Source organism: Carica papaya, chromosome 4 (assembly GCF_054855325.1).
Source record: "Carica papaya isolate Zhongbai chromosome 4, ASM5485532v1, whole genome shotgun sequence".
Taxonomy (NCBI): domain Eukaryota; kingdom Viridiplantae; phylum Streptophyta; class Magnoliopsida; order Brassicales; family Caricaceae; genus Carica; species Carica papaya.
In genome coordinates, this window is record NC_142312.1 from 31,213,768 (window position 1) to 31,239,156 (window position 25,389).

At 34.4% G+C, this 25,389-nt stretch overlaps 4 protein-coding genes across 6 annotated transcripts; all 4 read left to right on the forward strand.

Moving 5' to 3' along the window:
* Positions 1 to 62: 62 nt before the first annotated feature.
* HGO (homogentisate 1,2-dioxygenase) lies at positions 63 to 9,925 on the forward strand. Of its 3 annotated transcripts, XM_088218994.1 has the most exons (10): positions 66 to 533; positions 1,132 to 1,362; positions 2,018 to 2,097; positions 2,261 to 2,340; positions 7,578 to 7,745; positions 7,867 to 8,042; positions 8,219 to 8,288; positions 8,364 to 8,518; positions 9,017 to 9,100; positions 9,448 to 9,925. In XM_088218994.1, the coding sequence occupies exons 2-10, from the start codon at positions 1,315 to 1,317 to the stop codon at positions 9,643 to 9,645; spliced, it is 1,059 nt and encodes a 352-aa protein (XP_088075120.1). In that variant the 5' UTR covers positions 66 to 533; positions 1,132 to 1,314; the 3' UTR covers positions 9,646 to 9,925. The 3 variants fall into 3 exon arrangements, with proteins under 3 accessions (XP_088075119.1, XP_088075120.1, XP_021890186.1); XM_088218993.1 differs by lacking the exon at positions 2,018 to 2,097 and having other exon boundaries at positions 63 to 533; positions 9,003 to 9,100; positions 9,448 to 9,638; XM_022034494.2 differs by lacking the exon at positions 2,018 to 2,097 and having other exon boundaries at positions 69 to 533.
* A 1,081-nt stretch (positions 9,926 to 11,006) lies between these two features.
* Positions 11,007 to 14,321, forward strand: LOC110808920 (basic leucine zipper 34-like). Its single transcript, XM_022034559.2, has 4 exons — positions 11,007 to 12,629; positions 12,915 to 13,005; positions 13,145 to 13,271; positions 13,590 to 14,321. Exons 1-4 carry the CDS (start codon positions 12,025 to 12,027, stop codon positions 13,808 to 13,810), a joined length of 1,044 nt encoding a protein of 347 aa, XP_021890251.2. The 5' UTR covers positions 11,007 to 12,024; the 3' UTR covers positions 13,811 to 14,321.
* A 2,475-nt stretch (positions 14,322 to 16,796) lies between these two features.
* LOC110808927 (sodium/calcium exchanger NCL2-like) lies at positions 16,797 to 20,960 on the forward strand. The gene is made up of 9 exons (XM_022034566.2): positions 16,797 to 17,391; positions 18,129 to 18,317; positions 18,405 to 18,589; positions 18,704 to 18,849; positions 18,968 to 19,235; positions 19,537 to 19,682; positions 19,775 to 20,045; positions 20,148 to 20,459; positions 20,574 to 20,960. The coding sequence occupies exons 1-9, from the start codon at positions 16,989 to 16,991 to the stop codon at positions 20,820 to 20,822; spliced, it is 2,169 nt and encodes a 722-aa protein (XP_021890258.2). The 5' UTR covers positions 16,797 to 16,988; the 3' UTR covers positions 20,823 to 20,960.
* An 869-nt stretch (positions 20,961 to 21,829) lies between these two features.
* On the forward strand, positions 21,830 to 23,698 carry LOC110808869 (cytochrome P450 736A117-like). The gene is made up of 2 exons (XM_022034486.2): positions 21,830 to 22,829; positions 22,938 to 23,698. The coding sequence occupies exons 1-2, from the start codon at positions 21,924 to 21,926 to the stop codon at positions 23,553 to 23,555; spliced, it is 1,524 nt and encodes a 507-aa protein (XP_021890178.2). The 5' UTR covers positions 21,830 to 21,923; the 3' UTR covers positions 23,556 to 23,698.
* The last annotated feature ends 1,691 nt before the right edge of the window (positions 23,699 to 25,389 follow it).

Here is a 25,389-nt window from a genome sequence, read left to right on the forward strand (position 1 = left end):
TAAATAAAACTTTATATTAATACTAAAATCTACATTTGCTACCGAACTTACGAAATATACAAATTATATAAGGCGGCTTTACTTGGGTGTTTGCCGCGCAATACTATAACAAGGTTGCTCGGTTCCACACGACTATCCAATGGATCACCGGCCCACGTCATCTCCCTTCTCTGTCCTTATCCTCTCTCTCTGCCCCATTGTTAAAACCGTTTTCCCAGTTGTATATTCGATCTCTGCGTGCAGACTTGCAGAGAACAAGGAGAGCTAATCGAAGCGATTGATCGTCGGAGAGGAATCCATTCGGTCATGGAAAAGCAACAACGACAAGAAGAAGATGTCGGCAAAATCAACGGCGCGAATTTTGTCGGCGATGTGGAGTACCAATCGGGATTCGGCAACCATTTCTCGTCTGAGGCGATCGCCGGAGCTCTTCCGCGCGAGCAGAATAGTCCTCTCATCTGTCCCTACGGCCTCTACGCTGAGCAGATCTCTGGCACTTCCTTCACATCTCCTCGCAAGCTCAATCAACGCAGGTACGCGCACGCACGTTAATATCTCCTGTATCTCGTCTCGTTGTTTTCTTTTAGTACTATATTGGACATTTATTTTAATTGATTTTGAACGAGCAGTATTTGCTATTTTTTGGCGATTGGCTTAAATAATAATTATGATTGCGGTATTTCGTCGTACGCCTCCGGAGAGAAGGTGTTTGTATATGATAATTGATTGCGGAAGCGAACAGATTCATTCATGTTATGATTGTAATAATTTTAAATTATGTCCTTCGGCACGTAAATTGGTTTATTTCATTCAGTGTTGACCTTGAATTCGTTGGATCTTTTGGGGTAAATTATAAAGGGTTCTGTAACTTTTATCTTCATTATTTTGAAAACAGTATACTCTGATTGTTGTGGTTTGACAATTGGCATAACTCACTCCTTGATTGTTCCAAACGTAGCCTTAAATCACATTAAGTTTACAAGGGTGTTTGGTACTATTATTATTATTATTATTTTTATTTTTATTATTTTTTCTAACCTGGTATGTGTAGTTGGCGTTAAATTTTTCATGCTAGAGATTTTATTATTTTAAAATTCTGTGGTCTCTGAAGAAAGAAATTGTTTTGGGCAGTTGGCTCTATCGAATCAAGCCTTCTGTCACGCACGAACCATTTAAGCCTCGTATACCAGTTCATGGGAAGCTTTTAAGTGAGTTTGACCAGTCCAACACTTGCACAACTCCTACTCAGCTCCGATGGAAGCCTGTAGATACGCCTGACTCGCCAACTGATTTCATTGATGGGTTATACACTATATGTGGAGCGGGCAGCTCATTTCTTCGCCATGGATATGCTATTCACATGTAATTGGTATTTCAGGATTGTTTTGTTACCTGCATATAGTCTGATCTCAAAACTATCGTCTGCTCCCCTAGACATATACAGTAAATAAATTGGTTTATATTTAATTTTGTTGAGGAAACAAGTTTGTTGATGTTTTGTTGCTTTTTCGGATATTTTAGATACTTCATTTTTTATTCTCACTTGTATGTGCAAGACTATATTTTCATTAACAATTAATGATGTATGTATGTTGTCTATTTTTTTGATGCTTTTGTAGAAGAGTCGGTTCTTAGGAATCTTGCTCCTATCTTTGTGTGTTTTACATTACAAGAAACCATGGAAAGGATGAAAGCATGAATTTCTCTGATCATGAGACCATGTGCACTTGTATGAATTCTGTATTTTTTTTTGCCTCTACTATATTAGCTATTGGGGCCGCAATAAGCTGAATTTTTTCGGGGCTTCATACATGGATCTGTAGTTTTACATTCTTATCAAATTTGTTCATCACTTACCCATTCATGTATAAAGTGAAATAGCATGTGTTTACTTAATAGATAATAGCGTCTGAAATATAAATATAAATATATATCTATATACTTTCTCTGTTTGATGGATTATTTGCTAGTTCTTGAGTTGATATGTTTAGTCTCTGCTAAATTATTTATCGGCCAGCTACAGAAGAGCTCCCTGATCTTAGTTCACTTCGTGTCAGATATGGATTGCCCATACATCTTTCATCCATGTCAAAATTTGTGAGACTCCACATTCTAATTCTGTTTTCCTTATCATAGATATTTTTATGAGATCACAGAGGTTATACAGTTTCAATTCCTGCTAAACAGATATCTTGAGTGATCTTGAAATGTTTTGTGGCTAACGAGAGTTCTAATATGCAATTTATATTCTCACATGCAGGTATACTGCCAATAAGTCAATGGATAACTGTGCCTTCTGTAACGCAGATGGGGACTTTTTGATAGTCCCTCAAAAAGGAAGTATGCATCAATGATCTTTTCTGAAGTTGAATCCTAGTACTTTTTATTTGACTGGCTTCCTTTAATAAGATATTTTAAGCTTTTACTTCTCCATGTTAGTATTGTCATGGATCTTTTATGAAAAAAATTCTCGTTATGGATTGTTTTTTTTGTTTTTTAATGTTTTTGTTTTTTTTCTTTGATGAATAAAACACAGTTTTCTTTCACTTGAAAGACCTTTGGAAGCTATAAGTTAGTTGGGAATTCTAAGAAAGAACGTGTAGAAACTTTTAGAATTTTGCTTTGTTCTATAACAACATATAGAAAGTAGTGGTATTTCAGAAAAAAAAAAAAAAAAAACCTATAGAAAGTAGTGGATGATGGGTTCATAGTGCCAACTTTGCTATGGAACTATTATACACTGGATTACTCAACAGAGAAATCACAAGATGAAACGATAGATGGAACTTCGTTTTGATGATCTTGTGTCTCAATGTAAGAGGAAATCGCAAGATGCAAAAGATGTAGGACTTGCATATCAATGTAAGAAGAAACTGGTAGAGCCGGAAAAGGTACAAGCACGAAGTTCAGTAGCAGAACAAGTTCTGGCTATACAGTTCAATCCCAAATAAGAAATATTACTAACCTTCCTCATTCACCTAGTGACCTTTGGCTTTTTGATCAATTTAAGCATTATTGCTTAAAGAGCCCTGATCTGTGATCAACTTCTCTACTGCTCGAATATCAATGTGAAGCTTGAGGTTGCTTACTGTATATATGAATTAACTAAAATAACTGCTTTAGATGTTCCTTATCATGAATGCCCAAATAGAAAGGTTTTTAAGCTAATTGTTTTTACATTTAAAATATTAGGTGATAGAATGAGGCAATCACATGTTAGATATATCTTAATTCTAGAAATGATTGCAAGAATTAGATTATCTATGGTGATATTGAATCTTGATTATGAAGAATTAATTATAGAAATGTTCAAGCACTTCCTGGAGTCTATTCGACTTCAATACAAGAATATTCTCTCATACATGGAGATTATGACCCCTTCCTTATACAAGAAAATTAGTACATTTGGTAGAGTTGTTCTCTCTAGTCTTGGACAGTGTTTGAAGAGATAACAAAAAGATTTTGTTGATTGTTCATGGGTTGGTAGGGAAAGTTTTTGTAAGTTGTGCCACTAAATTTAGATCATCTCGATGTAGTCAATAAAATCTTCATTCATCCTATGAAGGATCACAATAATGTAATGATCAACATATGCAACAACCTGTTCCTTTCTATGCAACAAGATGATGTCACCAATATTGATGATACAACTCATGAGAAAATGTTAATACGTGAAGTAACAAAGGAGATCACCATTACCACTCAACAAATGATGACAAGTTACTAGATGATGTAATTAAGGAGGTTGTGAAAGATTTATAATTTCTACTGCATAAGTTGAGTCTCCTAGTGATAGATCTCTTAATTTAGTTGTAAGCAATGATATTGTTGAAATTGAAGATGGTGGAATTCTTGTTGAAGAGAATAAAGAGGCCCACCAAAGATACGGACCCCGAATTTAGTTGGTTACTAACAATAATAATGAATATTTGGTGATTTTTCCTTTTATGAATTTTTGTGGTTCTTATTTGGTTCACTTATTCTTCAGAATCTTTGATTTTCGAAGCATTCATATTTTATCATGAGAATCACAAGTTTCACTAGCTTTCAATTGTTAGGAAAACAAATTCTGATTTTTATATTTTTTCTATTTCGACATTTCAATACTTGATTTTGAGATTTCACCAAGTGAAGTAAATGGACAAAATAAGAAGATCCTAAAGTAGACATTGTTTTAGAGTAAATAGACACATTGTTTGATTTTCGAAGCATTCGTATTTTTCATGAGAATCGCAAGTTTCACTAGCTTTCGATTGTTAGGAAAACAAATTCTGATTTTTATATTTTTTCTATTTTTGATATTTCAATACTTGATTTTGAGATTTCATCAAGTAAAGTAAATAGACAAAATAAGAAGATCCTAAAGTAGACATATTGTTTGAGAGTAAAATTAGTATTTTGTAAATATGTAGACAGCAAGAACGTGCATCTCTTATGGAGCTTTACAAATCCATCAACATATTTATTGAGTCTTCTAAATCCTTAAAAGTATAGAGATGATGACCTTCTATCAAAAAACATCAAGTGTCTGAGGTCAAACATCCTTAATATTATCAAAAGAAAATTTTATATCCTAAAATGTTTCTATTTCTTTCTTTCCAAATAACCCAAAGGTAAATAAAGGGATAAAACCTAGATTCTTGTTGTAGTGTTTATCCCCGTGGATGCCTCTCTACACCTAAATCTTTTCTTTTACCGAGTCAGGAATTACCTAATTAATCACCAAAAGATTGTGGGCCGTATCTCAGAGCAAATACCAAAGAAGAAGATGATTGTCTGACCTGTACTTCTCTCTTACACAGGTAGCATCCCTTCACAATGGTTTTTTACTTTTTAATCAAATTATCTATAGCCAAAATTTATTTCCTTGCCGCTTCCTAAGTAGAGAAGCCATTCTGGGTGGTGCATTGATCCTCCAAATCTGTTTCCATGGGAGTTTCGCAATACTTCTTTCTCTCTTGCTGAATGCAGTTAGTAGGACTTCATTGAAAATGCGCTTTTTGGATTGTGCTTCCAAATTGGCTCGTCTAGGGCTTCATTTGGACTTTCACATTGGGACAAATATTGGAATAAACTAATGTATTCCTTCATCTCCTAATTATTAAGATTTCTGGCCAGGTCCAACATCCAGACACCATTACTCCCTAGATTGTAGAAAGTTCCTGTCAATGTTGTCTCTTTATTCTAAGCTAAGGAACAAATTGTAGGAAATCATTTTACAAGTGCTCCATCTAGTCAAAAACTCACCCTGTTGCCTGATCCCATCTTCCACTGGATACACCCATGGAAATCCTCCCCTCCCAAAGTTATTTTCTTCGATAGTCCAACACCATATGGGAATCTAGTACTTTTAGAGTACTAATTGTTGCTTTTTGTTCCAACCTTGGCTTTAATTACTTTGTTCCAGATGTTGTTTTGCTCCTTTGTTGCAACCCCTACCTGTCTCTGGCCATGTGTGGCTTGATATATCCATAAATTTTATTGATGTTCTACCTCGTTCTCATAGTAAATTGGTCTCATCAGCTACGGTGGACAGATTCCCCAATATCCTTATTTTTTGCCCTTTATCTCATCCCAGTGTGGCATGCATAGTTCTCTTTTCCATTTTTAAGCTTTATGGCATGCTCGAGTCGATTGTGAGTAATGATTATGTCACCTTTACGATCACTTCTGGCCTGAGCCCTTTCGCTGTGTGGCATGAGTTATTATTTAGCTTCACATATTACACTGATTGTATGACTAAACCGGGGTGGTGAATTGCACCATCATAATGTACATAAAGTTCTTCACTAGTTACTATCCTAAGCGCTAAACGAATAGGACTTCATTGTCCATTGCAATATGAGTCTTATTACCTCTCTATAGACCTCTCCTTTTGAGGTTGTTTGTGGTCGTGCGCCGCCAAAGACTCCTTTCATATTATCCTGGTAAAGCTAAGTTGGAGGCTATGGATTTTGAGCTTTATAATCCTTGTCTGATTTGCGAGATGGCCTTCTTCAAGCCTAGAAAACAATTAATTAGGTCTATGACAAACATCAGAGTAGGGTTCTCAATTTAGTGTTCAAGTACTGTTGAAGCTTTACCTTACTGCCAACTAATATTAGCATCAAAGACTTCTAAGAAACATCCTCCAAGTTTTATGGTTCCTTTTCCATTAAGGTCAATATACGCCAAGTGGCTTACAAGTTACTGTTATCTGAAACAACCAATGAATCCTGATTCCATGTATCATGTTAATGGAATTGAGACTGTTGAGCCTACAATGCCATCAACTCATTCCAGCGAAATTATTCTTATGTTGCAAGAAATTTTGACCAATGGTTAGGTAGCGTAGGAAAGTAATCTATTGGGACGTCATTTCATCTGCAGATGCCTTATGGGAAGATTCCATGAATGATTCAGCGCCATTTATGCTTGGTGCTTGTGGACAAGAACTTTTTGGAGGAAGGGACTGATATTACGCACCAGATTGAACAACAAACAAATTGCTTCTCTGATCTCGTGTATTAACTTAAGAGGAAACATCAAGAAGTAGAAAGGCAGAAAGACTTCTCCGTAAACGTCCGTAAGAATAAATCAGAGAGGTATAAAAGGTACAGTAGTACAGAGTTTTTCAGCTTTAGAGTTCAATATGCAAATTGGAAATCTTAACTAGTTGAATATAAGGCATTGCCAAATAAAAAGAAATTCTCGTAAGTAGTTTTCTAGCTTTATGTTATAATAGGTTGTTTTTAACATTGTTAAGGAAATCTGTAATAGGAAATTCCTTTAATGTTATTTAGATCATTCTCTTAATTTACTAGGTAAAAAAAAATTGTGACCCACTTGGGTTGGGTTGGGTTGGTTAAGATGTATAAGCAAAAAATTCTATCCAAATCTGACTCAAGTGTATATGTAATATGTTTATATATTAATCCGAGCCAGGTCAGGCCAGGTTTTTCTGGAAACTCGGTTGCAGCGAAATAAAATGAGTTTATAGAACCTGCGTGGATCAGGGGTGTGTTTGAATTTTCTAATACTCAAAGCGGGTCAGATTCGTAATTTTTGCGGAATCCGCTGCAAACCTGACCTGTCACCATCTTTTATATTTACCTAAGTTGTTAGGTCAATATACTGAATTGTAGGAGGAGAGCTCCCTATAGATACCTTCTATATTAATGGTAAATAATCCGAGAAATTTATGAAAAGTTGACGATTTATCTAGAGTTCGTGGACTCTCTCCAACTTGTCTTGATAATAGGCCATAAGATCATGAGTCCAGCGAGCAAGCTGCATGCTTGCTTCAAGACTTTGCAGTAGACAAGCCTGTGATCTCAAACTAGGAGACCTGACAAAAACATAAATTTGTTTCCGCTTGCTTCTCTATCTTATCAGCTTCCTTATTGTAAGAAAGAACATATACAAAATATTGGAATTCCAGAATTTCCCAAATATTGGGGAAAAATCAGCTTTATGACTTTTTTTCGCAGCTTGTAATACTTTGTCTGTTGAGCTGGTTATACTTCGTCTGTGACCAGAACTTTATATCCATATATCAGGGGTTGCTTCTAAGACTCCATACTGTATTTGATATTTAGGGCTATGGATCACCACTGAATGCGGAAGAATGCTGGTATCACCTGGAGAAATTGCTGTTTTACCTCAAGGGTTCCGTTTTGCTGTAGACTTGCCAGATGGCCCATCTCGTGGTTATGTTGCTGAGATTTTTGGAACCCATTTTCAACTTCCTGACCTTGGACCAATAGGTACGTAATACCCCATTCAGATGTGAGCTATACGAAAAATTTATTTCTATTTTATTATTCAATGGAAGTTATTGCGGGCACTTTGAACCACAATTACAGTACAATTTTTTATTATGTTTAGGTGCTAATGGTCTTGCTGCTCCAAGAGATTTCCTTTCTCCAACTGCCTGGTTTGAAGAGGGATACCGTCCAGGGTACATTATTGTACAAAAGTTTGGAGGGGAACTCTTCACTGCGAAACAAGATTTCTCTCCTTTCAATGTGGTTGCTTGGCATGGTAATTATGTCCCTTACAAGGTCAGTTTATCATTCATTATATTGACGATCTTTTTTTTTTGTACAACATCAAGAAAACTGGGGCATTTTAGCCTGCAGCTTTTTGTCCTTCTATGTCTTATTTTTGTCACATAATGTATACAAACTTTAACAAGTTTCTCTTAGCAAGGTTTTGACGGGAAAACATACTTTTGCAGTATGATCTCAGAAAGTTCTGTCCTTATAATACTGTTTTGGTTGATCATAGTGATCCATCAATTAATACAGGTGGGTGTTGCATGCCTTGGATACCTTTAACTCTAGAAGCATAGTTTCTTGTAAAACTTATGCAGTTTCTTGCAGTTTTGACAGCACCAACTGATAAGCCTGGCGTGGCATTGCTTGATTTCGTTATATTCCCTCCCAGATGGTTGGTTGCTGAGCATACTTTCAGACCTCCATATTATCATCGCAATTGTATGAGTGAATTTATGGGCCTGGTTTATGGTGGATATGAGGTAACCTTTATTATGTATTAACTTTTATCTTATCATCTGCAGATTTTTAGCAGTTCAAACTCAATAAATATATTGGTTGCTGTTGATGTTGATGTTGATGTTGGGCAGAGAGAGATTGCACAAAGCAAATAATTTTTTCTAATGTTATGGATGGCACAAAGCAAATAATTTTCTTTAATGTCATGGATGGCACGAAGCAAATAATTTTCTTTAATGTCATGGATGGCACCATAAGATATTAATGTTTCTGCAGCTATATATCAGCTTTAGTTACTTCTTGTGTTGTATGTTTTCTAAAATCTTCTCAATAGAAATTTTGGAATATAGGTTCATTATTGATGCTGATATCTGTCAGGAAGACAGAGAATAGCATGACTGCATATTCCTTAGGTTTTATAGCTTTGTTCTAGTATCCATAATTTTAATAGCAATTTTTATTTTATTTTCATTATACTTCTTTCATTTGCTGTTAAAATTCAAGCAGAAGGTTGTTTGCAGGCAAAAGCTGATGGCTTTCTCCCAGGTGGTGCAAGCCTTCACAGCTGCATGACCCCACATGGTCCTGATACCAAGACCTATGAAGTAAACTTCTCAACGCAAATCTGTTACAGACTTTTATAGCTTGATTTTGCTTTCTTATGGGTTCTGGTTTTTTAATCCATATATAAGAACTCTGGACTACACCCGGCTGCTGGAATTAAAATTTCTTCACCAAAGGGCAATCATTGATTGTGATTTTAAAACTGATATTGTTGAAAATTGTGAAGTTAAAAAAAATTGGCATGAGCTTTATTTAACTCCTCCCTTTTTTTACAATGGTATAATGGTTGCTAGATCTATATGCTGTTGCTGCTTAAATTTGATTGCTCACTCTTTGCTTTCAACCACGAGTGGAGGAGTCCGCTCTAAACGTTTAATATGATTTGCAGGCAACCATTGCTCTTGGAAATGAAGCAGGACCATGTAAAATCACGGATACCATGGCTTTTATGTTCGAGTCATGTCTGATCCCTAGAATCTGCCGTTCAGCTCTTGAGTCTCCCTTTATGGATCATGACTATTACCAATGTTGGATTGGACTGAAATCCCACTTCCAAGATGAAATCCCAAAAAAGGAAAAGCAATGAGCGCGGTAGTACTGAAAGCAGAGAAGGTGGTGAAAAACATGAGCCTAGAGCATGACCTTTCTCCGAACGTATATACACAATAGCACTAACACAAACGTACTAATCGTGAATGGATCAGCAAGTTTAGGAAGGTATTCTTGAGCTTTTTGCTTGAGCGGTGTATGTATTCTTTCCTCTTTGCTGATGTGTAAGTTGAACAAGTGAAACCATATTTCATCTCCCTCAGTGTAAGAAAACATATTACCTTAAAAGAGTTAAAAAGACTTGATTATCATGTATATATATTCGGTTTTCTTTCTTTTTCGGTGTGCCTTGAGGCATGTAATAGACCCTGAGCATTAACGAAACGTCTTCTAAGAGAGCATGCGCCGACTGATATCCTGTACAAAATTGGATTCGTCGTAAAGATTATTATGCACCCGAACTCAGACAGACATTCACAAATCATCGACGGAAAACCTGGTGCATTTGAGTTTGAATTCAAGACTTGTTACAGAATTTGAAGAGGAATGGGGTAAAAGCTTCCCAGGTAAGTATAATTTCTTTGCTTTTTGTTGGCCGTAAAAAGCTGGAATTTGAGTACTATATAGATGACTTTTATTCGTAGAGACAGCGAGCCACATGGGTGTATTCATATATATACATATATATATATTTTTTAACTCGATGATTGAAAGAATTTTCCTAGAACGAAAAGGAGGAATAGGAATAAAAAGTTTTAGAGTTTGATTGCAGATGGGGAATGCAAGTGCACGATGATGATGGTGATGATGAGTTCACCAATCTTTTCTCTTTTTCTTTTTTCTTTTCAGCAGCAAAATTTTTTTTTGTATCTATACATTATATTATCCGAAAGGAACAGGTAGGACCTTCTCTCCTTCATTCCACGTGCAATAATGCTACTCTTGTATTCATCTCTCTCCCTCTCCTCTCCAAGTACGGTACTAAAACTTAGAATTTTGGGGGGGATCCCAAAATTAAGAGAATTGATAATGACTTACAATTAAAATTCTCTTTACTCATGGCATCCCGCACATGCAACCCCCCCCTCTAATTATCAGTATAGAATATTGGTATTTTGGCAAAGTTGTTTGTTAATCATTAACCAATGTTTTAATTAGATATTACCCACAACAGGATTGAATGTTTTGGGCAGTGGCAATACTAAATTCTACAATTAAAGTTTTTAATCTTGTTGTTGGACCACTGGCTTCTTAGTTGCAAATATATATATATATGTATATTATATTATATTATATTATATAGAAAGAGATGAGGGGGGGGGGGGGGGGGGGGGGGGGAAAGGGTGAGAGAGCAGACCCCCCATGTGAGTGTGATTTGGGGACAAAGCAAAACAATGGTGGGCTCTTACAAAGAATTCACATGGGGGATGAGGAGGACATAATTTCTTTCCTTACTTCTCTTTCTTAATTTCACAGCTCATCCACATCCTATTAAATACGTTTTAATTCTCATTCTAATTCTAATTCCCACTAATTAATTATTAATCACAACACCAACACTTTCATTTTACTTCACTTATAAAAACCTTCTCTGGGTTTTCTTAGGAATATTGTTTAATTGTGGGAATGTATTAAAAAAAAAAACCCAAAACCCAAAACCCAAAACAAATCAGAGTCTAAATTGAGAAGGGTATCTCTACAAATATAACATGTATAATGATAGAGAGTATTTGTATTGAATGGTATATTTATAGTGGAGAACATATATATATATATATATGTATATGTGTGTGTGTGGGTGTGTGATGATAAAAATTAGAGAGAGGGGAGACATATATAAATATATATATATATATATGATGTAGATGTAGTGTATTGGGAGTGGCAGATAATGGGGCATAATAAGTTGATGGCAAGGAGAGGGGTCACATCGGCACGTGGTTGCTGATTCCTCCATTTATTAAACTCGCACTGCGACTTTCCAGTGAAATACCGTTGAGTCCTCACCTCCAACCCCAGCTGTTGCTAGCTGTCTCTTCCCATGTGACTCTTCTTCTTCTTTTCTCATACACATATGCTTACAGATATACTTACACTCACCCTATATCTATTTACCCACAAGCTACCTGCTACATATACATATACATATATACACACACACACATTTAAAAAAAAAAAAAGAAACACAATTCCCCCCCCACCCCTTTAAAAGAGGGTCTGATCAGCTTGTTGGTTAATTAGTTTTTTACTATTATCTCTTACATTTATACGTACACACATATATATAGATATATAGCTCTGGTTATAACTTACATAACCCACTTTTTCTTATTTTTTTTCTCTTTCCCACCATCCATCCATTCCATCTTTCTACTTCTCTCTCTCTCTCTCTCTCTCTCTCTCTTCGTCCACCAATATGGCACAACTACCGCCCAAAGTCCCCCACAATTGGCCTAATTCTTTTCCTCATCACCAACCCACAATGACTTCATCCAATTTTTTCTTTCCGGCCGCCGCCGCTTCAGCCGCCGTGCCGGAAACCCACCAACCCTCTTGGATTGATGAGTTCATGGACTTCTCCTCCGCCCGCCGCGGAGCGCACCGCCGCTGCATTAGCGACTCCATCGCCTTCCTCGAAGCTCCGTTGTTGGCCGACGATGAGGAGGAAACCAGAAACGAAAGTACCAATAACAATAATGCGGCGAATAATAATAATAGTGGCAATGATAATGCCATGCATGGATTTGACCGTTTGGACGACGAACAGTTGCTGTCCATGTTCTCCGACGACGTCTCCATCGCCGTACCGCCGGCGACGTCAAACCCTTCCACGCCGTCCGATCAGAACAGCAACAACGAGGAGAAAACGGTGATGGACTATGGTCTGGCTCCGCAGCAGCTAAAGCAAGAACCTGGCGAGGTGGAGAGTCCATGCATTAATAAATCTCATGAACCACAACCACCATTCCAACAGCTCTCCAACATTGGGGATACCATCATTGACCCTAAAAGGGTCAAAAGGTACGTACGTGATTATATATATACATTTTACATGAATGAAAGATGATAACCTACAATTATTTGATTTTATGCATGAACTCATGTAAGAATTTAAGAAGCCAGCAGGGATTTCTGATTACAGTCTTGTTTAATTATGCATCTGGTAATCAAATAGGATCTTGCATTGATAATCAACTTTGAGATAAACTAATTCTTTGTAGAATCTGATACGAAATATGTTTTTTTTGTTCTTGTTTCTTTTCAAATTTGATTAATTAATTATGAATTTGTGATAATAATGAACAGAATTTTAGCTAATCGGCAATCGGCGCAGAGATCACGAGTGAGGAAGCTACAATACATTTCGGAGCTTGAACGAAGCGTAACCACATTACAGGTCTCTTTATAATCACACGTATATATATATATATATATGTATGTATATATGTATAATTAATTATTATTACATTAATTTCCTACTCATTGTTATGATTTACCTTAATTAATCTTAATTAATTACTACTGGGAAAATGAAGACGGAGGTATCGGCATTGTCACCGAGAGTAGCATTCTTGGATCATCAACGCTTGATTCTTAACGTCGATAACAGCACCTTGAAGCAACGCATCGCTGCTTTGGCTCAGGACAAGATTTTCAAAGATGGTATAACGTTTTCAGCATTCTAATCACTATTCCATATCCATACACACACACACACACACACACACACACATATATATATAAAGTGATGAACAGTATTTCCAGGAACACACATGTATTATATAATATAGCTAGAGTTTGCTTCCTCATTACCCAATTTAGATAAAGCTGAATCATCATTTGATTTACATTAACATGTAATGGGTTTCGTGTGGGGATTCCGATTCTTGATTTTCGTGTTTCCTTTTTCACGCTTAACTCATGTGTTATACGTATATACATGTGTGTGTAATTATATGCGTTTATAATTTACGCACACAGCCCATCAAGAGGCATTAAAGAAGGAGATAGAGAGATTGAGACAAGTATATCACCAACAGAACCTGAAGAAGATGAACAGCTCACAAACACAACCTTCTGTACACCAACATCATCATCATCATCAACAACAACAACAACACCAACAGCAGCAGCAGCAGCAGCAGCAGCCGCCGAGCGCTGACTCCATGGTTTGTACGGACACGGAGCAGCTTCTTAGCTAGTTTAATTAACAGAGAAAGAAAAAAAAAATTGCAACTGGGGGATCTGCTAATTTCACGTGATGTGTTGTTACTGCTGTCTCTTTGCTTAGTTCTTATTTCTTTGGTGGGGCCCGGCCACACGACAAACTCGAAGTTTGAAGGACACGTGGACGCCTATGATTGGGTGGAAGATGACAACAATTGTTTTTTTTTTAAATTTTAAATTTAACCTAATAATTATTTTTTAAATATATATATATATATATTAATTGTGGAAATGTTGTCTGTGTGTAATTTTTTTATTGTTTTATTTGGAGTGGAGGAAGAAGGGTTATTAGTTCTAACAGGGTTTATGTAATTTTCTAATTTATTGAGCTTTTTTTTTAAAAAAAATTAAATTAAATTGAATTTATTTAGTTTTTAGGGGAATTAAATTTTTGGGTAATTTGATTGTATTTGGGATGTATGAAAGAACATAAGTTCTGTCATTACCGAGTTGTGATTAACTATAGATGTCTCGTGTATTTGTTTATTTATTTATTTTAACGGGTATTTCGATCCGATTTTTAATAACTAAATTCTATAGTTTTACTATAAATATTATTTAGGTTATTTTATATTAAATTTAAAAAAAAAAGAGAAATCATAATTTGTCTAAAAATAAAAGTTATTATAAGTATCATTAACGTATATTAAAACGTATGATTAAAAATATAATCGATATATTAATACACCATTTTAATTTGTACAAATCAATCCCTACCAAAATATTTGTGTTGAATTAGTCCAAAAGTTATTAAAACTAGATTTAGTACGAGTTTTTGCTTAAATAAAAAATATAACTATTACATTCTTTAAAAAAAAAAAAATACGAGAGAGTGAGAAAATACACAAGTAATCAAACAAGATAAGACTAAGAGTTGCACATTTTACGTGAGAAAACTCTAATAATATTTGTCTACAAGTTAGGAGGCCGAGCAAGGGCCTTATTAGATAAAAAATCAGCCCGATGATTTTTCTCGCGGTAGACGTGTTGAATTTTGATATTCTAATTCTTAAATAACCAAGCTTTCAAAATCAGAAACAGGTTAGAGTTAGCATTGATGAGAATCAATTCTCTGTTCAAAATTCTATTCAGGGCTTAGATCGCGATAGTATTATCCATCTCTAAAATAATGTGGCACGCGCCAAGACTCCAAACCAATTCTAGACTGGCCAAAACTCCTCAAAGTTTAGCTTGTAAGACGGAGCAAGTGTCAATCTTTCGAAAGAAACCTCCAAACCATCTCCCATGGTCATCTCTAGCAATCCCACCCCGGCAACCACGCAAGTGTTGCTACAGAAAGCCTTGTCCGTATTGACTTTGATCCAGTTCTAAATCGGTGGAGTCTAACTAATAAGACTCTCCTCCTTCTTTTAATTGACTTATATTAATCTCAACTACGTACCATGCATCCAAAACTTGGGTGTAAATTATTAGCTCTAGAAACCTTTTAAAATTTAATGAATGATTTTTTTAATAAAAATTTATATATTCATTAATTAAATGATATATAAACTCTAATGATTATATATCAATTATAATACAATAAAACACGATATTCAAACAAAAATATATATAAGAACATAATTTGACTTAAAACCTTAGTCTGTTATAAAAAAAAAATATATTAGATATTTAATTCAATAATAATTACTTATAATATATGATTTAAGTTACAATATATATTTTATCAATGTATAATTAAAATGTTACAAGTTTCTCAACCCATAACTTTTTAAATCATTTAAGAATTTTATTTTTTTCCAAATTTAATTATAAAAATCATTTTAATTTATATGATTTTCTTAGTTATTTTGTTAATTTGTAAACATATAAACATATCAAAATTTTGGTAGTGTTAATTAGATCTTTGTTGTTTCTAGTGGGTAGCTTGTTAATTTTTTGCAAATATTTAATTATTTATAATATATATATATATATATATATACATACAAAACACAAATGCACTAAATTTAATACATTTATTTATTTATTTTTCAATAATTTATAACTTTCATGAGTGTATAAGCCTAACCCAATTATAACTTTCGACTACTTTATTCTCTACCATTAAGGGCTTTCCAAGACCCGGCCCACCCACCTTCTAGTTATATGAATAATAAAAATATTATATATATATATATATACATACTATTCAAGGCCCATTTTTCATATCAGAATATATGGGTCGTAGTCTTGTGAGGACGAACTTTGGAGTTTCAATTCAACTAGTTAATGCTCATCTACATCATCGCCTAGTGATGCTTGCACATATATATATATATATATAATATGTATACATACTTTAACTTAATTTCTTCAATGATTTATATATTATACTTTTCAATCTTATATCATCCCATCCCAAAGTGTGATTTTCTCTAAATTCAATGAATTTCTATTATGTAAAACCGTCGTCGCATATTAAAATTGTCGGATTTTGGGTTTTCTCGTATATATAAAAATTCATATTTGAACTTCATTTCTTTTAGTTCATTAGAGTTATTTATGTTTTCATTTTATACTATTTTAACTCTAAGTCGTTGTCGAGATAAGTTTTATCCACTAAAAAGAAAGAGACCGAAAAGAGAGAGAATATGAGTTTTTGTTAAAAATCACATTTGACCGACTTATGTTTGAACTTCATTTCTTTAGGCTCATTAGGGTTATTTATATGTTTATTTTATACTATTTTAACTCTAAATCACTGTCGAGATAAGTTTTATCCACTAAAGAAAAAATTACTGAAAAAAGAGAGAAGATGAGTTTTTGTTAAAAATCAAATTTGACCAACTTTTGTGCAACTTGTATATGTATATATCACACAATTTTATAATTAATAAGGTAGATTTGAATATATTTTTACGAATGTATAAGTCCTTCTAGTTAGATAATGTTTAACCTAATTAATATATATATATATATAATATGGTTGTAGACCATGGAAGTAAATACTAATTGACAATCAATATTAATCAAGTCAATAGTGCACCCTGTCAATCACCATTGGCCTTCTTTGATCCTTTGTGTGAGAAGACTTCTCAAACAATTTGCTTCACAAACACATATAAATACAAACCTTAATCTGTATATAGATATATACACCTCAAAGCCCTGGATTTCTACTTTCGTACACGATACCCAGATAAAAAAAAAATGGGGAGGAAAGCCGAGAATTCAGTAGCGTATCTGGTAGTTGGTGTTCTGGTGTTGTTGGCCATTGATGGGGTTCAAAGTCGAGGTCTGGAAGAGAAGAAGAGTAGGGGGTCAAATGGGTTGGTATCAGACGGCATCAGCAGCGGCCAGTATCTAGTTCTGAATGGAATAAGAATGGATCCATCATCATCATCGTGTGAAGAAATGTATGGATTCTTGCCATGCTCAAGCAGCATATGGGGGCATCTGTTTCTAATAATGCTGTATGAGTATTTGTTGTTTCATGGAGAAATCTACTTGGCTGCTGGCGGCGAGCAAGTGTTCAGGATTCTTGGACCTGGTGTCTTCGGTGCTAGTGCCGTCCATGTCCTTGGAGTTCTCCCTGAGGCCATCCTTCTCCTTGGTACGTACATATATATACATATACCTATATATACATACATATATATCCTAGTTCATTTAATTTGTATGTAAGTGACAACAAAAATTGGCGACATTAGATGGAAAAAAAATTGGCGAGTTGAGTGCATATCTGGATTCCCCAAAACTGGTTGACTTTGCCCCGTATATATATATATATATGTATGTATGTATGTATGTATACATGAACTAGACATGATCTAAGTATTCATGTATAAATCAAGTATTTGTCTACTTCATTTTAATAAATATATCAGTCACTGTCTTTTTTGAATGGAGATAATGATTAATGGAATAATTAGCTGTTCTCCATTAATCCGTATTATTAAGAAGAACATTAGCCAGCTGGCCATTCATTAATTAACATCAGGGCCAGTACGAAATTAAATATTCACGTAAATTATATATATATATATATATATATATGCTTCCATTTGAATAATAACCAGACTTCAAACTGCAAACTATTATTTAGAAGTAAAAAATAAGAACGATGAAAGTAACTGATTAACTACGTAATTTCATAAAATACTAATAGATCATACACTTTAATATTAATCGTAGTATGATATATATATGTGTGTGTGTGTGTGTGTGTGTGCGGCTTCAATATATATATTTGTCATGCTTCTATTTCTAGTGCTCTGTTATATATATGTGTATGTATATATATATATATATTATAGATTAATGAACTGTAATATTGAATTTAACTTTCAGCATCAGGACTTTTGCATGGCAAAGAGGTTGCTGAAGAGTTCGTGTTTACTGGAGTTGGATTGTTGGCGGGTTCCTCAATTTTACTTCTCACTGTTCTTTGGGGAACTTGCATTATTCTTGCCGGACAAAATCTTCATCACCATCCTAATCAAAATTCACGCTTCCACAAGTTTTTACATTTCTTCACCGGTATATATATATGCATTCTATTGTTTTCTCCTACATACATATATATATATATACATATTTCTAAAGCTTTTCCATATATGCATACAGATTTTGGTGTACATACAGATAAAAAGACCCGCTACAGTGCAATGATCATGGCGGTGTCAATATTACCATTTTTGAGTATCCAACTCCTCAATTTCTTCCCCAGTTCGTATTCAGGCCGTCAAATTATTCTCTTGTTTGCCCTCTCCATTTCCTCTCTCTTATTGCTTGTCTACTTCATCTACCAGGTACTTCCTGTATACACTCGTACACACTCATGTATGCAATAATTACACACCCATACTGGTCATATATATACGTTTGCAATATATACGTAATTAATAGAGGTAATGTTATTGCAGATATTTAAGCCATGGATTCAGAAAAGAAAGCTGGAGTTTGTTAAAACTGAGCATTTAATGTTGGGAATTCTAAAACTTGTGGAGGAACAAACACAAGGCAGAATTCTCACTGAGGATGGAGCACCCGATGTAAACGCTATAAAGAGGTATATATGTATTAGTTATTCATCATGATTGCTTTAATAATTTATCAATATTTAAAACTAATTATACACGTACCGACATTTATATATATATATATATATATATATATATATGTTACAGGCTGTTTGATGAAATTGACGTTGATGGGGATGAGACACTATCGCATTCAGAGTTGACAAAGCTGATTCACAAGGTTGAATTTCCAACAGGACAAGTCGACAAGAAGAGTGCAGTTGCAAAAGTTATGAATGAATTTGACGTTAATGGCGACAACAAAATAACTAGGGAGGAATTTGTTCATGGATTCATAAGATGGACTAAGCTCTTCTTCCATAACCTCAAACTCAACCAATCTCATCACAAATCCTTGCAGGATGTATATCACCAGGTATGTATATATATATATATATAGCTAGGCTCATGTTGATTATGCAGACCATGATAAACCACATACATATATCAGATATCACTTAGGCCTTGCGTTTATATATATATATATATGTTGGTGATAATTGTGATTACTTGTAATTGACAGAATTTACAGCCTTTGATTATGCAGATCATGAGAAACCACATACATGTGTTAGATATCATCTAGGCTTATGAGATATATATATATATATATATATGTATCTTGGGTTTCTTTACTAGGTACGTGGTGATAATTGTTAATTACTTGTAATTGACAGAGTTTACAACCCTTGATTAAGAACAAAAAAAGAGAACGGGAAATAATGGGAAATTTGATAGAAGGAATACTGAAACATTTTGAAAGCAATGCAATTGGACGCTTCCTCAAAGAGGATGGTAACCCTGATGAAGACAGTATACAAAGGTAATTACTTAACATTCATTTTACCTGGATACTCTAGATTGACTGATATGTTACGTGTGTATATATATATATGTGTATGTGTGTGTGTGTAGATTATTTGAAAGGATTGATCGAGATGGAAATAATTACATATCAAAAGATGAATTGCAACAAGTTATTGAAGATATCAAGTTTGGTGATATTCCCTTAAATCCAGACGAAATCGTAGCCAAACTTAATCAAGAACTTGACACCAATGAAGATAGTAATATAAGCCGAGAAGAATTCACTCGTGAATTTTCAAGATTGATCAGCACATCAACACAACAAACTCCTCCCCGTGATAATGACGAAGACCAGTCCAGAGATGACGACGATTATCAAGTAAGTCTAAGTTAGCGCACACACTCACAGACACATACACATTAATCATTATATTCACGTAATAATTATGTATTGCTCATGCATTAACTAACTATTATGTAGAAAACATGGGAGAAAACTGATGAAATATTGGTGAATGAGGAGAATAGCAATAAGAGGGAAAGAGATTATGAGAAGTCAATATTAAAATGGCTGAAGGCAATAGGAAGCATGGTTTTTGGAGTAGCCATACTAGCAGTTCTAGCTGAACCTTTAATATTTAGCGTTCAAGATTTCTCAAAAGCTGCAAATCTTCCAACTTTCTTTGTATCATTTATGTTGCTCCCATTAGCAACCAATGCTAGATTTGCTACTTCAGCAATCACCGCAGCTTACCGGAAGAAATCAAGAACTACTTCTTTAGCATTCTCTGAGGTCTCTCTCTCTCTCTCTCTCTCTCTCTCTTTCTCCTTCCATAATATCGAACCTCTATATAAATGAATGAAGATAGGTTTATTTTTTTGATGTATGTGGGTTCTTGATATGCAGATATACAGTGGAGTCTTCATGAATAACATTCTGGGATTCTGTTTGTTTGTTTCATTAATCTATTTTCGTGGATTGAGATGGGAGTTTTCTGGTGAAGTGCTGGTGGTTGCGATCGTGTGTGCTGCAATGGGTGTCATTGCAAGTTTTTGCTCAACTTTTCCCAGATGGACTGCATTTCTGGCATTCCTTCTTTATCCCTCCTCGCTGGTTCTTGTTTATATTCTTACATATGTCGTCAATTATGTTTGATATAAATCATCTTAGAGAGGCTATGTGATTGTTCATTGTTTTGTTTTGTTTATTGTATTTCTGCCCTAAATCTTCAAATGATGCAGCATTAGACCTTTAAAGTTGTAATCTAATGAGAAGCTATTGTTTACAGCATAAGGTTCTTACCATTATGAGAAAATTTTCAAATGGTACGAAGAACATAATACCCAAATGATCCACAACTAATTTCCAAATAAGGATTTTTTTTAGGGTAAAACGGAAATTAACAAAATTTAACGAGATAATAACCGGAGCAAATATATGAGTCGATCAAAAACTATCGAATCAGTAATTTTAAAAATTCGTCCAAAATTTATCTTTCGGATACTACGAAACATTCTCGAATAATCGTACTATCAGGAAACAAACATAATTTTATTATCCTAACACCATACTCTACATTAATTAACCACGAAATACCACCATCCGAACAGATAAAGTCCACGGCACTTATCTTATCTCAAGAACATAAAGTCTTATTTACTTTTAATACACAAATTATATATATATATATATCATATTATTATAATTAATTCAGGTAGATATATTTACAATTTTCCAAACATAATTTGATCTTTGACTAGAGGCTGGATAAGGTTTGGATTTACCCATACGGAATTAATTACTATAAAATATTCTCTCTCTCTCTCTCTATATATATATATATATGTAAACCCGTGACCTTGTTTGGTGTAATAGTTGGATTAATCAATATATATATATATATATGGCTATATTTTTTACAGTACAATGCCATTGTTTACTGTTGATGTTGAATGCAAACCAATAAAATTGGACCTGTTGGATTCTGAGCAGCGTACACGTCTGGTTACCAAAGATTTTGAGACTTCCCCGACACGAATAAAACTATTATTAGTTAGTGTCCAAGTTATATTCAAAAAGTTCACTGTGCAATGATGTAGGCAGGTACTCAAAGCCTTTATATCATACACTATAATGATTATTACAGTAAAAATTGAAGATCTTTGAGAACGTAGTCCTACATATATATATATATATATAGATGTATATATCCTAGCAAATTAGATGTTAGATTATCACAAAAGCTAGAGAAATCAGATGAGTATCATGTTGAATTCTTTGTGCTTCAGCGTTTTGTCTGTATTTCTCTTCGTGTATTTCTTTCTTAAGTATTATTGTTCTTCTGAAAAAAGTTTACCCCCTTCTCCGCCAAAACTCCCCATCATTGGGAACCTTCACAACCTAGGATTACACCCTCATAGATCTCTTCAAGCATTGGCTCAACAGTGCGGTCCTTTCATGTTGCTTTATTTTGGCAGTGTTCCTGTACTTGTCATCTCCTCTGCTAATGCTGCCATCGATGTTATGAAAACCCATGATAACGTCTTTTCAAGTCGAATTAAATCGAGCGTCTTTGATAAATTAGTTTACAATTGTAAAGATGTTGTTCTCGCACCTTACGGCGAATACTGGAGGCAGATGAAGAGCATGTGCGTGGTACATTTGTTGAGCAACAAAAAAGTTCAATCTTTTCAAAAAGTAAGAGAAGAAGAGACGACGATTCTGTTGAAGAAAATCCAAGAGTCTTATTACTATTCACCTATGAATTTGAGTGAGACTTTTGCAGTACTTGCAAATGATATAGTGTGTAGAACAGCTTTCGGGAGGAAGTGTAGTGGAGACCAGGAAAGTGGAAAAAAGCTTAAGGAGCTTCTGGCAAGGTTTGCTGAGCTAATTGGCACTTTCGATCTAGGAGATTATATTCCATGGCTTTCTTGGGTTAGTTATGTTAACGGATTGAATGCTAGATTAGAGAAAGTGGCAAAAGAACTTGATGATCTTTTCGAGGGAATAGTGGAAGAACATGCAAATCGTTTGAAGAAGAAGTGTGATGCTAGTGATTATGATGATGTTCAAGATTTTGTGGATGTCTTGCTTCGGATTCAAAAAGAAAACACGACTGGATTTCCTATAGATAGAGTTACTATAAAGGCTCTCATCTTGGTAAGAATCATTTACCTTCTTAATTTTTTTACTAATCTGTCAAAAAAAACCACCATGTACCTCTAATTTCCAATTACAAAAGATGACTGATTGTACATATTCATCCAGGATATGTTCATAGCAGGGACGGATACAACATATACAACTCTGGAGTGGACAATGACAGAGCTTTTAAGGCACCCTAAAGTTATGAAGAAATTGCAGAATGAAGTTAGAACCACGGCAGGTAACAAGTCAAATGTACTAGAAGAGGATCTGGGTAAAATGAAATACTTGAAAGCAGTGATCAAAGAAGTTCTTCGCTTACATCCTCCTCTTCCATTATTAATACATCGAGAATCCATTAAGGATGTGAATATAAAAGGGTATGACATTGCAGAAGGAACTCAAGTTCTGATCAATGCATGGGCAATTGGAAGAGATCCCGAGTCATGGGAAGAGGCTGAGGAGTTCAAGCCAGAAAGGTTCCTGGATAGTTGTGTAGATTTTAAAGGACACGATTTCCAATTGATTCCATTTGGAGCAGGAAGAAGGGGTTGCCCTGGTATCCAGTTTGCTACGATCCTCATAGAGATGGTATTAGCAAACATTCTGCACCAGTGTGATTGGACACCATTGCCTTATCATGGAGCAAAAGAACAAGAAATTCATTTAACTGAATCAACTGGAATTTCTGTTCATAGGAAATTTCCTCTCATTGCTGTTCCTTCACCACCTTGTTTATGAATTTGTATCTGTAATATTTTTCATTGAACACCGTTTCATTTTTAAGGATTCATTTGATGTTGCCGTTGTTTACGCTGTAAATTTTTAGTAATGTTTTAAAAATTCCATCAAAAAACGTCAATGTAATAATAAAAATTTTGTAATCATATTCTATAACTAAATGTTTTATAACCCACATTATAAACTTTAGTGCTGTAATAGAAAAAGTTACAAATGTTTACTCAGCACCCTTCTATAAAATAGTTCATCCAACTAATAGATAGATATAACTCGATGTAGATCTCTAATAAAAATTTTATAATCATATTGTATAACTAGATGTCTTATAATACACGTTATAAACTTTAGTGCTGTAGTAGAAAAAGTTATAAATGTTTACTCAGCACCCTTCTATAAAATAATTCATCCAACTAATAGATAGATATAGTTCGATATAGTTCTATAATAACTTGGCATCCAATCAAAATATTGATAATTTCCGATTAATCTGATCTCTTATACGTGAGAATGTAGTCTTTATTTTTTATAAGTACTACATAACTTGTTTTGCTCGATTTCTAATAGTATATTATCAAATTACTCAAATATATTTCCAACATTTTTAAAATATATACAATATTTGAACGTGTACAAACTTGAACATACATTAGACTCCCAATTGCCGATGCATTAGAAATCTTTAGCATCTCTTTTACCTTAAATTCATTCATGCAACAATAATTTAGATTACGTATGAACTCTTTTAGCAATACGGGTGTCACTTGCTTTATAATTATGCACGTTAAATTTTTTAATACTTTCTCGATATACTTTTTTTTATAATAATTCAAGTATACTTCAAGAGCAATGTCAATGTATCTGAATACCTAAATATAGAAGATATATTTTTAAAATCTTTCATTTCAAATTTTTTTAAAAGAAATATTGTTGATTCCGTGCAACATCGTTATTATATTTTCAAATCATGCAGTAATAGACCTTTTTAAGTTGTAATCTAACGAGAAGATATTATTTATAACGTAAGGTTTTTAACATTATTAGCGTGACTAAAATTTAATTTTAAATTGATTCTTTTATTTAATAAACTAATCAAAACTTGGAAAGAACTTTACATATCTAGTTTGAGATTATTATAAAATATAGTAATACAATATATATATATATGTGTGTATGTATATATATATATTTAAAGAAAGCTTAGGGTTTATGAAAGTTAATTTCCAAATTTATAACAAGGGAAGCCCAATTTTTCTTCTGAACCCACAATTGGGCCCATATCGAAAGCCCAAAAGCGAGATGGCCCAACCCTTCCCACGACACCTCAAACGACGACGTTTGGGAGGCAGTTCTTTCTTCTTCCCTTCGGCCATCTGAAGATCCTTCTGGGACTAAAATCCATAGAACCCTAGAACTTGCCTGGCTCGTGGGATGACATCGCTTTGACAGCCTCGTGAATGAGTAGTTGTAATTTTGCTTCATCTCAGTCTCCAAACGCTAAACACCTGTTATTATTTGGAGTCGTACCAGGAGAAACCCAGCAGCCTGCAGTCATCTCCTACTCAGTTAACCTTTTTACAGCTCGTTTTAATTCAAAAGACGAAGACCTTTCTACAGCTCCTGTATGTTTACACCCATCCACACACACACACACACACACATATATATTATATTGCATGTATATTATATACGTGTATATATAAATGAATACGTACACACCCATCCTTTACAAAAGTACAGATGCCTGTACTCTTCTAGTATTACCTTCTTCTTTTCACTCTGGCTCTGGGTTTCTTCTGCATTTTCCTCTCCATTCAATCCCCATCTCTAACTTCTC

Excerpts from the sequence above, each read along its gene's own strand:
- HGO (XM_022034494.2), top strand. The coding sequence starts at position 307 with ATGGAAAAGCAACAACGACAAGAAGAAGATGTCGGCAAAATCAACGGC. Across the intron at positions 7,746-7,866 it reads TCCTGACCTTGGACCAATAG|GTGCTAATGGTCTTGCTGCT; the intron begins GTACGTAATACC and ends TATTATGTTTAG. Across the intron at positions 8,289-8,363 it reads TGATCCATCAATTAATACAG|TTTTGACAGCACCAACTGAT; the intron begins GTGGGTGTTGCA and ends AGTTTCTTGCAG.
- LOC110808920 (XM_022034559.2), top strand. The coding sequence starts at position 12,025 with ATGGCACAACTACCGCCCAAAGTCCCCCACAATTGGCCTAATTCTTTT. Across the intron at positions 13,006-13,144 it reads GAAGCGTAACCACATTACAG|ACGGAGGTATCGGCATTGTC; the intron begins GTCTCTTTATAA and ends GGGAAAATGAAG. Across the intron at positions 13,272-13,589 it reads GGACAAGATTTTCAAAGATG|CCCATCAAGAGGCATTAAAG; the intron begins GTATAACGTTTT and ends TTACGCACACAG.
- LOC110808927 (XM_022034566.2), top strand. The coding sequence starts at position 16,989 with ATGGGGAGGAAAGCCGAGAATTCAGTAGCGTATCTGGTAGTTGGTGTT. Across the intron at positions 20,046-20,147 it reads GAGATGACGACGATTATCAA|AAAACATGGGAGAAAACTGA; the intron begins GTAAGTCTAAGT and ends ACTATTATGTAG. Across the intron at positions 20,460-20,573 it reads CTTCTTTAGCATTCTCTGAG|ATATACAGTGGAGTCTTCAT; the intron begins GTCTCTCTCTCT and ends CTTGATATGCAG.
- LOC110808869 (XM_022034486.2), top strand. The coding sequence starts at position 21,924 with ATGAGTATCATGTTGAATTCTTTGTGCTTCAGCGTTTTGTCTGTATTT. Across the intron at positions 22,830-22,937 it reads CTATAAAGGCTCTCATCTTG|GATATGTTCATAGCAGGGAC; the intron begins GTAAGAATCATT and ends ATATTCATCCAG.